We start from the raw sequence: 12,127 nt of genomic DNA, 5'->3' as shown, positions 1-12,127 counted from the left end.
GCTTTTCCCAAGGGTCCTCAGTGGTACTCCCTTTCTTGTCTGAGGGGAGGTTATTAGGAATCATGAGGACATATAAGAACACATAAGATACAGACAAACAGGGCAATGTACAGGACCCTAATGTCTTTCCTTCTGTTTCCTTCCCTACCTTCTCTTGCACTCCTTCCCCCTTCCACACTCTATCCATCACTGCACACTCCCTTGGCCACATGATTCTCACCCTCTCCCCAGTAGACTAGACCTGTCTTCCTCTCTCTCCTCTCCTCTCTCTCCCAAGGAGCAAGGATCCGGATTTGCGGGCAGGAAAGGACACATTCCAGTTTGTCTGCCTTTTCATCTCCCCCTCGCCGCCTCTGCTATTTTCTCCTCCATCTCCCTTCTCTCAGGTCTCCATCTGCTCCCCAACACCTCCAGGGAATCACCTGTCATGGTAGATGAGTTGGAGCTCACACCCAGGGCTCCCCTAGCTCCCCATGATCCCTTATCCTAAAGCCTGCACCCATCCCTCCCTGTCCCTCTCCCCAGATTCCCACTCCCATAGCCAATTACCACTCTTCTAAACTGACTCCTCCATGAGATCTGACCCTCTTTCTCATCCTGCCTTTCCTACACTAACTAGTTCTTTTCCTGTGTCCTGCTACCCTTCCTATAGGCATCCTGGGGTTAGCCACGTAAGATTTTTATTGGTGAAAATGCAGACACTTGGGACTCATCCCTGACCGAGGAGTTAGAATCTGGATTCTTAACAAACTTCTCTGGTGAGGCTTAGGTACACTGAAGTTTGAGAATCACTGTGAAAGTGTCAGAAGAGATTCAAAGTTCCAGAAGAGTCCTTGTACCCTCTCCTCCTCAAGTATCCCATCTTCAACTCCACCTCTGCCCCCTCCTCCCTCACACAGGTATTTCTAGGTGTACACTGCTGTTCCAAAGAACGACTATAAATGCCCAGTCCAGCCCAGGTGTAAGATCACCAGGTGCTCACCCGCCCCTGTGCTCTTTCACTCTCCCCCAAACCCTTAAGTCTCTGGGGCCTTCTGGGAGAGATGATAGATTTGAGGTCCCAAATCACCTTGCTTGCCTGGGCCACATCCTCCCCCATACTCCTAGTCATTCAGGTGGGAGTTGGGCTGGAAAAGGAAACTTACAGAACTATCCCCTATTCCCCCTGGACCTTCCCCCCCTCCCACTTCCCCTCTCCCCAACCCTACATCCCATTTCCCTTCTCACATCTTAAAGGCCACAGTGCTGCAGGGAAGACAAACTCAAGAGCCAAGTTTCACAAGACACCCCAGGGTCTCACGCTGTCACCACTCCTCTTGCTGGCCCCCCTCCCCCACTGCCACTCTTTCTTGTTCTTTCTCATCCCTGCATTCTGACTTCTTGCCATCCCCATGCTCTTGTGGGGGCTCCTGTGTAGACCTCTAATCCCATTCATTTTCCTAGCGCCTCTGCCCATCTCTTGACCATTAACCTTCCCGACTACAGTAGACCACAAAACAATTCCACGATCCAGGAATCCACAACAGGGTTGCAGATGAAGGGATGAGAAAGTCAGGTGGGGACCCAAGCTTCCGTGCTGTTTGTTGTGAAAAATAAACTAGAGCACTCAAATCCCTCAAAATTTTCCTGATTGGGTCCCTATTCCTTCCGCTCCAACCTGCTGCCAAGATTTACCTTGTTACCATGGTAAATGTAAACCCCTGATCCAGCTCCATTCCTTCCATCCCCCAACCCACCCCAGGGTTAGTTTACTCCCAGGAGGAACCAGATCGGCTTGTTCTCTAAAGCCATCACCAGTTTCTCCAGCTACCCCCGACCTGGGCACTTCCAGGGGTCTCGGAGAACAGAAGGGTCTGCCTTGCTGCGTGATTAACCACCTCGAACCCCTAGACCCTCATCTTGAACCTCCAGCCTCTGCCACTCTCCCCAAGCTCCCACATCCCCCGCCTATCTCCAGCTAGTCACACATGGGAGGGGTCTGCTTGGCAATCGCAGAAGCGACTCAGACTAAGGCACGTGCAGCAGGCCCCCTGCCCCCCTCCAGCCCCCACCTCCCCACCCACCCACTCCCCTGTCCGGGGCTACCTTGCTGTCGTGGTGGATGAGCTTGAGCTCATAGTCCGGCAGGATGTCCCTGCGGCTATTCACGTCCTCCAGCGCCATCTCCACCGCGGGCTGGCAGGCCTGGCCCCCTGGCCAGCCCCCGCTCATGGGAAACAGCGCCCCGATGTACACAGCGCGCCGTTCTGAGGAGGGGTGCGGGGGGACCCGCGGGTGAGGCCTCGGGAGATGAGGGGAGTGGGAGGCCCGCACCGGAGTCACCCCCGCCGCCAGCACCACCAGGAGCAGCAGTGGCCACCCCACCCCGGGAGAGGGGGCCCCTGGACCCATGGCAGGGGGCGGGCGGGGAGGTGGGCGCTGCTTGGGGAGGGGGACGAGCTCAGGGGGGACACTTTTCCTGGGGAGGGCTGCTGAGGGGCTGTCGAGAAGGCGCCTCCATCCCTGGTTTTGTGCGGAGGAGGGAGATAGAGTCTCGGGAAAGCAGGGAAGGTTGGCTTCCTACGGCCCCCACGGCTCTGACTCCCGCCACCGCCGCCGCCACCGCGGACTCTCCTCGCGGACTGACTGACCGACCGAGGGGAGGAGGAGGAGGGAGAGGCAGGGCTGGGAGGGGGCTCTGACGTCACGGGCGGCGCGCGGCGGCGGGGAGGGGGTGGGGGGGCCGAGTTGGGGAGGGAGGAAGGGGGCGGGGACGGAGGCGGGAGCGGCTGAGGGAACCACGGTCTGAGAGGAGGGGAGGAGAGGGCGGCCGCGACCCCCAGGGTGAAAGGGACGGACGGGGAAGGGGAGGGTCCCAACCTAAGGGAACGTTCGGTGAGGAGGAAAGAGGGGAAGGGGTGTGCCAGGAGGGCGGGGTGGGCGGAGGGAACCGCGGGAGGCTGAAGCTCTGAGGGGCGCGGGAGGGAGAGGCGAGGACGAGAGAGGGACGCGAGAGAAAAGGGGGTGGCGCCTGAGCGTCTTAATGGGGGTGTGAATGGATGGGGTGAAGGGCTGAGGGGTGGGGGAGAGGGCGATGGGAACGGTTTTGGAGAGAAGGGGAGAGCTGGGAGGGGAAGAGGGAAGGCTGGGGTAAAGGGCGTGGAGGTGGCGGGGTGCGGATGATGGGGACAGAGGAAGGAAACACGGAGCTGGGTGGACAGAGTCTGGACAGAGAAAGGGTGGTGGGAGAAGGAACTGAGATGAAAGAGAAGGGAAAGGGCGTAGGGAAGGGAAGGATGTGGGGAGGCGCTGAAGGTAAGGAGAGTGAGACCTGGCAGTGGGTGAGATGGGTGGAAGGGGTTGATGGAGTCCGCAGGTGAAATCCTAGGAAGGGGGCAGGCAGGGAAAGGTTCCAGAGAAGGTCGGAAGGAACCCCACCGGGGTAGGCGAGGTGGATGCTCCGGGTCTCCCAGCACTCTGCCGCCCCCTGCTGGGGCTCTGCCATTTGGCAGAAGCGGAGTCTGGAGGAGGCGGAGCCGAGGGGGGTGCAGCCAGGCAGGGAGATGGGAGGGACCGCAGCCTCGCAGAAAACCGGGACTGGAGGCTGGAAACAGGTAGGGAAAGAAAGGGCCGGCCGCGTACTGGGGTCTGGGGTGAGTGGGGGAAGGTGGGGGAAGAATGGGGAGGATGAGAACCCACAACCTAAGGGGAAGAATCCCTGGAGGTGGAGGGTGAAGAGTGAGGGGTAAGAGGTTGCAGTGCACGCGATGAGGGTTTCTGATCTCACCTGAGTGTGGCGTTCGATTCACTGGCAGCAGGAAAGACGAGGATCAGAGAAGAGTTACCAGTGGCGCCCGGCTTCCCAGGCCTGATCCCCAGCCCCCTCCCACACCTGTCCATGCCGAAGAAGACTGGGGGGGAGCAGAAGCCTGCGTTTCTGAGGGGAGGGTGCCTGGGAATAAGAGCAAGTGGGGCTGTGGGTCAGGATTTGTGGTTTTCTTCTTTTATTTTTCATAGGACAACAGAATTTGAGACAGAAGTGCCAACAGCTAAGACATGGGCAGATCCTGGTTTTCTGGAGCCTAAATATTATAAAATTTAGGGGTCTCTCTTTAAGAGAAAAAAATTACAAATGCAATTGACTTGAAGCTACTGCTGTTAAAATATCTTACTTTGGCAATTTTTACAAAACGCTGTGGCCACGTGAACACATTATTAAACCCTCTACGTTTTTCTTTTTGAGCACAAGAAGAGGCCTGTGTAAGTAAGGAACCCTGGAGCTTAAGTTTCCTTAGCGTCATAGTTAATTCATCCCTAGATGGGACTCCCACTTCCCAGAATGGAGTGGTAAACCACAAACAGAATAATTTAAGTGAAGAAAGCCAGGTCCAAGCATCTTGAAAGGCAGAGGGTCTGCAAAGGTAGAGGAAGCGTGAGGTATGTCTGCATCCCAGGAGAGAAGATTGCAGAGGGAGAATCTGGGAGCCCAGGAAAGTGGGAAGTTTGCAGAACCAGATGGAGAAACAGGTGATGGACACAAGACGGATTCCCCTGGGGAATGATGGGGGTTGTCTGGAAAGTATAGAAAAAGTATAGAAAAATCCCCATCCCTGGATTGTACTTAATGTTCTGACAATTCTGCCCCGACTTTGAAGTCTTTTAATTTTTACTCTGATAATTTTCCACCCTGGATATTCTTTTCAACCTTATTAATTTTTCTAAATATGACATATGGTTTATTGCTGAGTCTTTACAATAATTCAGGCATATAATAAATGGAGAGAGATCAATTCTAGAAGAGGATCATGCATAGGAAATGTTAAGTTTAGAGAAAGGGACTGAGGCTGGGGAAAACTGTAGTATTTGAATCTTAAGAAGGGTGATGGAGGGTGAGATTCATAAAGGAAAGAAGAAAATGTGAGACCCAAGGGTTGAAAGCATGGGGAAGATCTTAACAAGAGAAAGGTAAAAGAAGGAAGCCCTCAGCATAAAGTGGAAATGGGGAACTTCAGGAGGAAGTCTGAGGCAAGTGGATGGAGGAAAGAGTGGAGCGTTCACCTCTGCCTCCCCAAAGCACCCTGTTTTCCCCACCATCCATTCCCACCCCCCTCCCATCCTCTGACAAGCGTCCTCAACCGCTGCATGCAGGCAGCTGTTCCCCTCACCCTGGCAGTGGGGCTTGGGGGTGCTCCACTGGCCCTGACTACAGATGCTCCGGGAGCTGCCCACCAGATGAAAGTCGGGGTCACATCGGAAATCCACCCGGGCTCCGTCCAGAGCTGGGAGGTCCCCACCCGTCAGGAAAACCTTCCCATTTTCCAGGGTCAAATAAGACTTGGAGCAGATTCGGACTGTGGAGACAGGAAAATAAAGAGAGAGGCGAGTTGGAGAAAGTTCCTTCCCATTAGAGAGAGGGAGGGGGCTCAGCTTTGAGTTTGAGTCCACAAGCATCTTACTCTGCAGGAAATCAGGTATTAAAAAGATAGCTTCTCTAGTTTCCAGTCCTCCCTTAACCCTGTAAGCATCTACATTCAGAAAAGAAACAGCATTTCCATCATAGGAACCCAAGATGGAGCTATAAGCACATAAAATGGGATCTCTTCAAAGTGGGTGGTTGTCTGGCTTTGAGATGTGTAGATGTATGTAACTTTAGATGCACAATCAGATTTGCCTTATTATAGTTGGCTTATACTCCTGTTAAACTGGGTTTTAATGGGGGGTGGGGAGGGGGTACTGGTCTCTCCACTGTAGACAGGTATTCCAAAATGGGATGAAATAATTTTAGAACATTTTTGCATAAACTGCCACTGTAATCCTCAAAGAGACTAACTCACAAGATGAATACCCAAGTTATTTCCTCAAATGGTCAGTGGCCTAATAATGGGAGGATGAAATGAAACCGGCGGGCTGCTAACTTTACTGCCTGCAATTGCACACAGCAAAGTCCCTCTTACATAGTAGTCATTCCATAAATGTACTTGTGAATTTAGTTACACTGGATTTAAAGTGCTGACTTGCCAGCAATAATTCCAAGTTTGAGGCAGGAAGAATTGGCTCGAAAAGGGGAGGGACTTTGAGAGGCTACTCACCACAGCGGCTGGGCGTGTCCATATCTGTCCAGGAGCCGTTGGCCAGACACTTGCGCACCTTGGGCCCCACCACCTCGCGCTCCCCCCGGCACACATACTCAATCTCATAGTCCACCGGCAGGAAGTTGATAGCCTTCACCTGGTCCCGAGTCAGGCCCCTGTACCTGATGCCCCCTTCCCAGGGCGGGTGTATGATCTGGCAACCTGAGGGGTGAGTCCATAGGGAGGGGGAAAGAGAAGGATGGCGGGGGGAGGAAAAGGCAGAGTCAATAGCGGGAGGCAGGGGAGCATAGGGCGGGGTCTAGGGGGCAGGTGGAGGACAGGTGCTGGGATGAGGTGCTCGAGGGTGGGAGAGGGGAGGAGTAGGGAGCCTTGGGCTAAAGGGCACAGCGGAATGGGCCAGGGTTAAGGCTAATCGGGGAGCCCACAAGTGGGAAGGGAAGGATGCTGGTTGGGGTAATGGAGAAAAGTAAGAAATCATGAAAGGTATGATATGCAAATGAGTTTGGTAAGAAAAGGCTAAAGGAGAATCTGGTTGAATGAGGATGAGAGGAGAGGGGTGTCTTCTAAGGCCACCTGGGCAGCAATGTGGGACCAAGGAAAAAGCGGAACTGAGGTAGCAATGTGGGCCCAGGAAAGAGGGGTGGGCGGGGGGGAAACAATGCGGGGTCACAAAAGGTGGCCTAGTGTAGTAATAGGGGGCAGAGAGAGGGGGTACTGGGTAATAATGAAGGGTGATGGAAAGGAGGTCAGGAGTAGTAAAGTGGAGCTGAGCAGACGGGGTTGCCAGGCCCCGATGCCGTGCAGGGCTAACGCGAGAGTAGAGGGGATGCAAGGAAAGGGGGAGTGGGGTGGCGGGGTGCCCGAGGTCGCCGGAGAAGGGTGCACCTTCAGAGGTGGCGTTGGGGGTCTGCGCCCCGCCCGCGCCCGGGGGGCGGAGAAAGAGCGGCGCCAGCAGCAGCAACAGCAGCATCTGAGTGAGAGGCGGCCGTGAGGATCGGACCCGGGAGGCGGCCTGGCCTCCCTCCGGTCGCCTCGCGGGCTCCGACCCGGCTCAGCCCGGGGACCAGGAGAGCGCCCCGCGGAGGAGGCGGGGGCGGAGCCCGGCGCGGGGTGGGGGGAGAGGAGGAGAGAGAGCCTGTCCCCACCCTCCTCCTGCCTCCCTCGCCCCCCCCACCCTCCCGGGACTCCACCTCTCACCACCTCCTCTCCCCGGGCCCCGGCAGCTCGCCCGAGCCCGACTGCCCCGCGCTCCCCGGATCGGCCGCCTTGCGGCTCCCGGGTCCTTCCCCGCCGCTCCTCCTCTCCTCCGGTCCCCCGGCCCCCGGCTCGTTCCTTCCACGCGCGCCCCTCTCCAAGCCCGGCCTCCCCTGGGCCCTGGCTCTTACCTCGGCGCGCCGGCACGGCTCCCCGGCTCTCCTGGGCCTCAAGGCCCCAGGCCCGGCCGCTCCTCCCGGCTCCCCCCTCCTCCCTTGCTCCACCTTCCCCTCCTCCCGACCCTCCTCCCCGCGAATCCGCTCTCCAGCCCGGCCAGGGTCTCTCCCTCCGGTCTCACCTCCCCCAAACCCCACCCCCGTCTCTCCTTCCCCGGGGCGGCGGCGGCCGCGGGAGCGGGGTGCCGGGAGGGAAGGAGGCGGCGCCGGGGACCGGGAAAGCTCCCGGGCGGAGGGAAGAAGGAGGGTGCGGGAGGAGACAGGGCGGGGGGAAGAGGGGGAGACCGGGGAGAGGGCACCTCCCACAACCCAAACCCCGGGAGCCGCCCCGGATCCCGGCCCCGCCCTGGACCGCCCACAGCGCCGGGGGGCGGGGGGCGGGGGAGCGGGGCTCGGAGGTGAGGGAGAGGGGCACCGGTGCACCAGCACACACGCGCGGGGACCCGCGGGCCAGACCACTGGGAGCTGGGGAGGGGGCGAGGGGGCCCGAGCCGAAGGCCGAGGAGCTGGCGCTGAGACAGGGAGCCTGGGATGCAGGTGGAGAAAGACGGCTGCACAAAGAGAAGCAGCCCTGGTCGGGGTGAGACTGGAGAGGCAGAAGCCGAGGACCAGGAGGAGGACAAGACGGGTGGAAGAGAAAGGAGAAGCCAGGGTCAGACAGCGGAGGGGCGGGGAGGGGAGGGGGTGAAGGCCGGGAGCCACCTCAGCGCGACAGGAGTTGTTGGATGGAGAAGACGGAACTGGAGACCAGAGCGGCTCCGCAGGTCCAGCAGCGAGGCTACTCGCCTGCCTGGGGAGGGAACGCGGAAGGAGGACTGGAAGCAAAAGACGGGGAGGGTAGCGTCAAGGAGAGAAATTGAAGTAGGAGGGGGGAAAAAAGACAGAAAAAAGACCAGAGAATAAAGAACCTCCAAGTGGGCAGAAGCTAGCATTATATCCGCTCCAGCAGGGCCTAGCAATCAATATTTCTTGACTAAGGAAGAACTGGGCGCTCTAGAGACAGCGGGGCAAGTGCAGGCCTTTTGACAGTTCTAGAGGCTCCAAGCTATTGTCTGGTGGAGGAAGAAATGTGCATGTGTGCACGCACACGTGTGTGTATGGTTTATAGGGATGAGTTTGGGCTGCCAGAGGAGACAGAAGGCTCTTTTGTGGGGCGGGGGCGGAAAAGGCAGGGATTTCTTTCTGGCTTGTCCTGGGAAGGGGTGGGGAAAAGCTAAATACTATGAGACTGATTAGAACTGAAGTTCTCAACCTTCAACCCTTCAAACATCTTGTCATGAGTCCTTTACTGTGCTGAATTGAAACTCATAAAGGAAATAACCTACCTACACACAGAATTTAAAAAAAAAAAAAAAGCTTCCCTGACTGTAGCATAAGAAAGAAAAAAAAAAAGGTAATTTGTAGTAAAAGAACATAAACAGTATTTTAACGTGTGAGTGTTGAAGTCATGACGAAGTAGGCAGATGCTAGCACTTATCCATAGAATCACAGGGCTGGAACTGCTACAAATGCCGGTTGATACAGGTGCTGAGTTGGTGACTCAACTACCTCCAGCGTTGCCATCAATGAAGTGACTTAACAAAATGTTGAACAACTCTTGGTAGCAAAGTCAATCTTCCCTGAATTCACAGAGAACTGTAATTGCACTCCTAGAAAGTTCATTGTATATTAAAGCCACTTTTTTAACTGTATTAAATTCTAGGCTCAGATAATTAAACACAAGTTATCACCTACATGAAGGTCCTAGGGGATACTTGAGAATCTGGAGGAAGGATAGCTCTTCACTGTGCAGGCTATACTTTGAAGGATGTCTTATTCCCCTGCCATACCCATTAGGGCCCTCAGTGGCCCCCTTCGTCGCTGTAAATACAAAAAGAAAGCCCACAAATTTTCAAGCTGCCCTTTAGGGAGTGGTTGAGATCCACCGAGCTACAAAAAGGGCAAAAGAAAAGAGAGGGGCAGGATTTCTAACCTCTCAAAATGATAGCGACCCCTCCTCTAAAGAAGTGCTGTTTTTTCGGCAAGGCAGAATCAAAACTGTGGGTGTCAAGTTATTGGCAGCAGAAAAAAAAAAATCATATGGATGAGAATTTTCCTAGACTGCTTTGAAAGAAGAGTTTCCTGACTCTGCCCTGTCTATGGGCTAGGTCAGCTGTCTGGTCTCCATGCTCTTTCTTGGTCCTGGCAAGGTTGAGAACCCAGAGGACACCTTCCTTGCTCCCAGCAGGGCCTTCCTGTAGGGGAGTATCTGAGTAGGAACTTTCCCAGGCGCCCCAAAGGTCCTCATCTAGTCTTTATTTTCTTTTTTGACGAATGCACAGCTTGTGGGATCATAGTTTCCTGACCGGGGATCGAGCCCAGGAACTAGACAATGAGAGCACCAGGGAATTCCCTAATCTCTCACTGTGGAAACTTGTCTCTGTTTCCCTGAAGTCCCGAGTCCTTTACTACGCTGAAGTGAGGAGGGTGGAAGGATGGAATCCCCCACCTCCCAGAAAAGAGGAGTCTAAGATTCTATGAAATTGAAAATTATCTTGGTGATATTTATCACCACACTGCTGATGCTAACCTGGAAAGGAAATAACTTTAACTTAATGTCCAAATCACAGAATGTTGATTCAATAAATTAGAATGTTATTCATTCAAAGGAATAGTAATAACAACATGTCTAAAAGAGTGTTTAATGACATTTACATGGGAAAATAAGCAAATTTGTGGGGGGAAGCAGAATACAAAATGTGTACAATTGTGGTATACATGTGTTTAAAAGCTGAAAGAAAATACATCAACATATTAGCTATGATTCCCTCTGGGGCCATAAATTATTAGATACACTTTTTTGGCCATATTGGTTCAATTCTTTTTCAAATGTTTTACAAGTATTACCTTTATCATATTTGTTTTTAATTGTTTTTTTTTTTTTAACCTTCAAAAGCACATTGAAGCAGTATAGCCAATATCTGTTATTCAATGGGCAGAGGCATCTGAGGGTGTGGAGAAAGGCTCCAATTATATTCACTATACAAACCACTCACCTTTTTCCACCAATAGCTACAACTCCTCCTTTCACACCTTTGTACTCTCCAGTATGGCTTCCCAGGTTCCTGGTCCATATTCCTCAGGGATTTACTGAGGTCCTTCCCCAGTCACAGCTGAATATCCTAACCCCTCCTCCCCACAGTCAATCCACTTCCTTCTTCCACATCCAGCTCAAAACTCCTCTCCTCCAGAAAAGTCCTTGGACCTGATTCCATCCTTCCATCGCTCCTGTATTCTTTATGCCTTTGGCAACACCACCTCTTTTCTCAATTTTGGACTATTTTTTATAGAGACAGTGGAGTTCCCACTCAGATAACTGAGAATTTCCATGACCAATTACCTGATCAATTTCCATGTTCATTTTATTTCTCATACTTCCAGTTTCTTTCCTCTCATCTGCCTCATGTTCTGTCCAACCCTGAGAGGAAAAAGCCCAGAACTTAACACCTCGTAAGCCCTAAAAACATATTAACCAAAGTAGCTCAATTAATTGATGATCTGCTAGATGCTTTCATGGGGCATCTAATATAATTTTCACACAACCATGCAAAGTAGATGGCGATGTTTTAATTTTGTGAAAGGTGAAAGTGAAAGTTACTCAGTCGTGTCCAACTTCTTTGCGACCCCATGGACTATACAGTCCATGAAATTCTCCAGGCCAGAATACTGGAGTGGGTAGCCTTTCCCTTCTCCAGGGGATCTTCCCAATCCAGGGATCAAACACAGGTCTCCCACATTGCAGGCAGATTCTTTACCAGCTGAGCCACCAAGGAAGTTTTAATTTTGGAGCCAAGTAAACTGTGATTTAGAGAAGTTAAGAAGCAAATCAGCTGTGGTACATATACACAATGGAATATTACTCAGCCATTAAAAAAATACATTTGAATCGGTTCTATTGAGATGGATGAAACTGGAGCCCATTATACAGAGTGAAGTAAGCCAGAAAGAAAAACACCAATACAGTATACTAATGCATATATATGGAATTTGAAAGATGGTAACGATAACCCTATATGCGAGACAGAATAAGAGACACAGATGCATAGAACAGTCTTATGGACTCTGAGGGAGAAGGTGAGGGTGGGACGTTCTGGGAGAATAGCATTGAAACATGTATATTATCATATGTGAAACAGAACACCATTCCAGGTTCAATGCATGAGACAAATGCTCAGGGCTGGGGCAATGGGATGACCCAGAGGGATGGGATGGAGAGGGAGGTGGGAGGGGGGTTCAGGATGGGGAACACATGTAAACCCATGGCTGATTCATGTCAATGTATGGCAAAAACCACTACAATATTGTAGTTAGCCCCCAACTAAAATAAATAAATTTATTTAAAAAAAAAAAAAGCAAATCAGAGGATACTGAGCTACAAAATCAGCAGAGCCAATATTAGAATTCCAAGTCTTTTACTTCATTTCCAAAGACTTTCCAGTGCATCCAGACTTAGTTTCAAGGCACATCTCTCATTCAACTCTCACCCCAAGGCATTCTTCATCAAAGATCACACTGCATTTCAGTTCTGTCGTCCCATCTGAAGCAGCAGCGGTCAGTGTGTAAAGGGAGGATATTTGTACCCTCTTA

At 52.8% G+C, this 12,127-nt stretch overlaps 1 protein-coding gene across 11 annotated transcripts in view; it reads right to left on the bottom strand.

The window, feature by feature from the left end:
* The window catches only part of GABBR1 (gamma-aminobutyric acid type B receptor subunit 1), a 29,440-nt gene extending 21,694 nt beyond the window's left edge, over positions 1 to 7,746 (bottom strand). Inside the window, exons 1-6 of one of the 11 annotated variants that reach the window (XM_081522981.1) lie at positions 7,624 to 7,741; positions 6,957 to 7,041; positions 6,069 to 6,272; positions 5,145 to 5,330; positions 3,767 to 3,787; positions 2,086 to 2,246 (exon numbers count right to left, since the gene is read on the bottom strand). In XM_081522981.1, coding sequence (XP_081379107.1) covers positions 2,086 to 2,246; positions 3,767 to 3,787; positions 5,145 to 5,330; positions 6,069 to 6,272; positions 6,957 to 7,041 — 657 coding nt within the window. In that variant the 5' untranslated portion in view covers positions 7,624 to 7,741. Of the gene's footprint in view, positions 1 to 2,085; positions 2,247 to 3,310; positions 3,364 to 3,766; positions 3,932 to 5,144; positions 5,331 to 6,051; positions 6,273 to 6,956; positions 7,125 to 7,456; positions 7,524 to 7,623 lie in introns of those variants that run through there. The other 10 variants (XM_081522988.1, XM_081522980.1, XM_081522982.1 and 7 more) reach the window with 10 other exon arrangements.
* Positions 7,747 to 12,127: the final 4,381 nt, after the last annotated feature.

This window comes from Giraffa tippelskirchi, chromosome 8 (assembly GCF_054371585.1).
Source record: "Giraffa tippelskirchi isolate mGirTip1 chromosome 8, T2T-mGirTip1v1.2.pri, whole genome shotgun sequence".
NCBI lineage: Eukaryota > Metazoa > Chordata > Mammalia > Artiodactyla > Giraffidae > Giraffa > Giraffa tippelskirchi.
The sequence above is the reverse complement of the archived record's forward strand: the minus strand, read 5'-3'. Positions and strand labels throughout refer to the sequence as shown.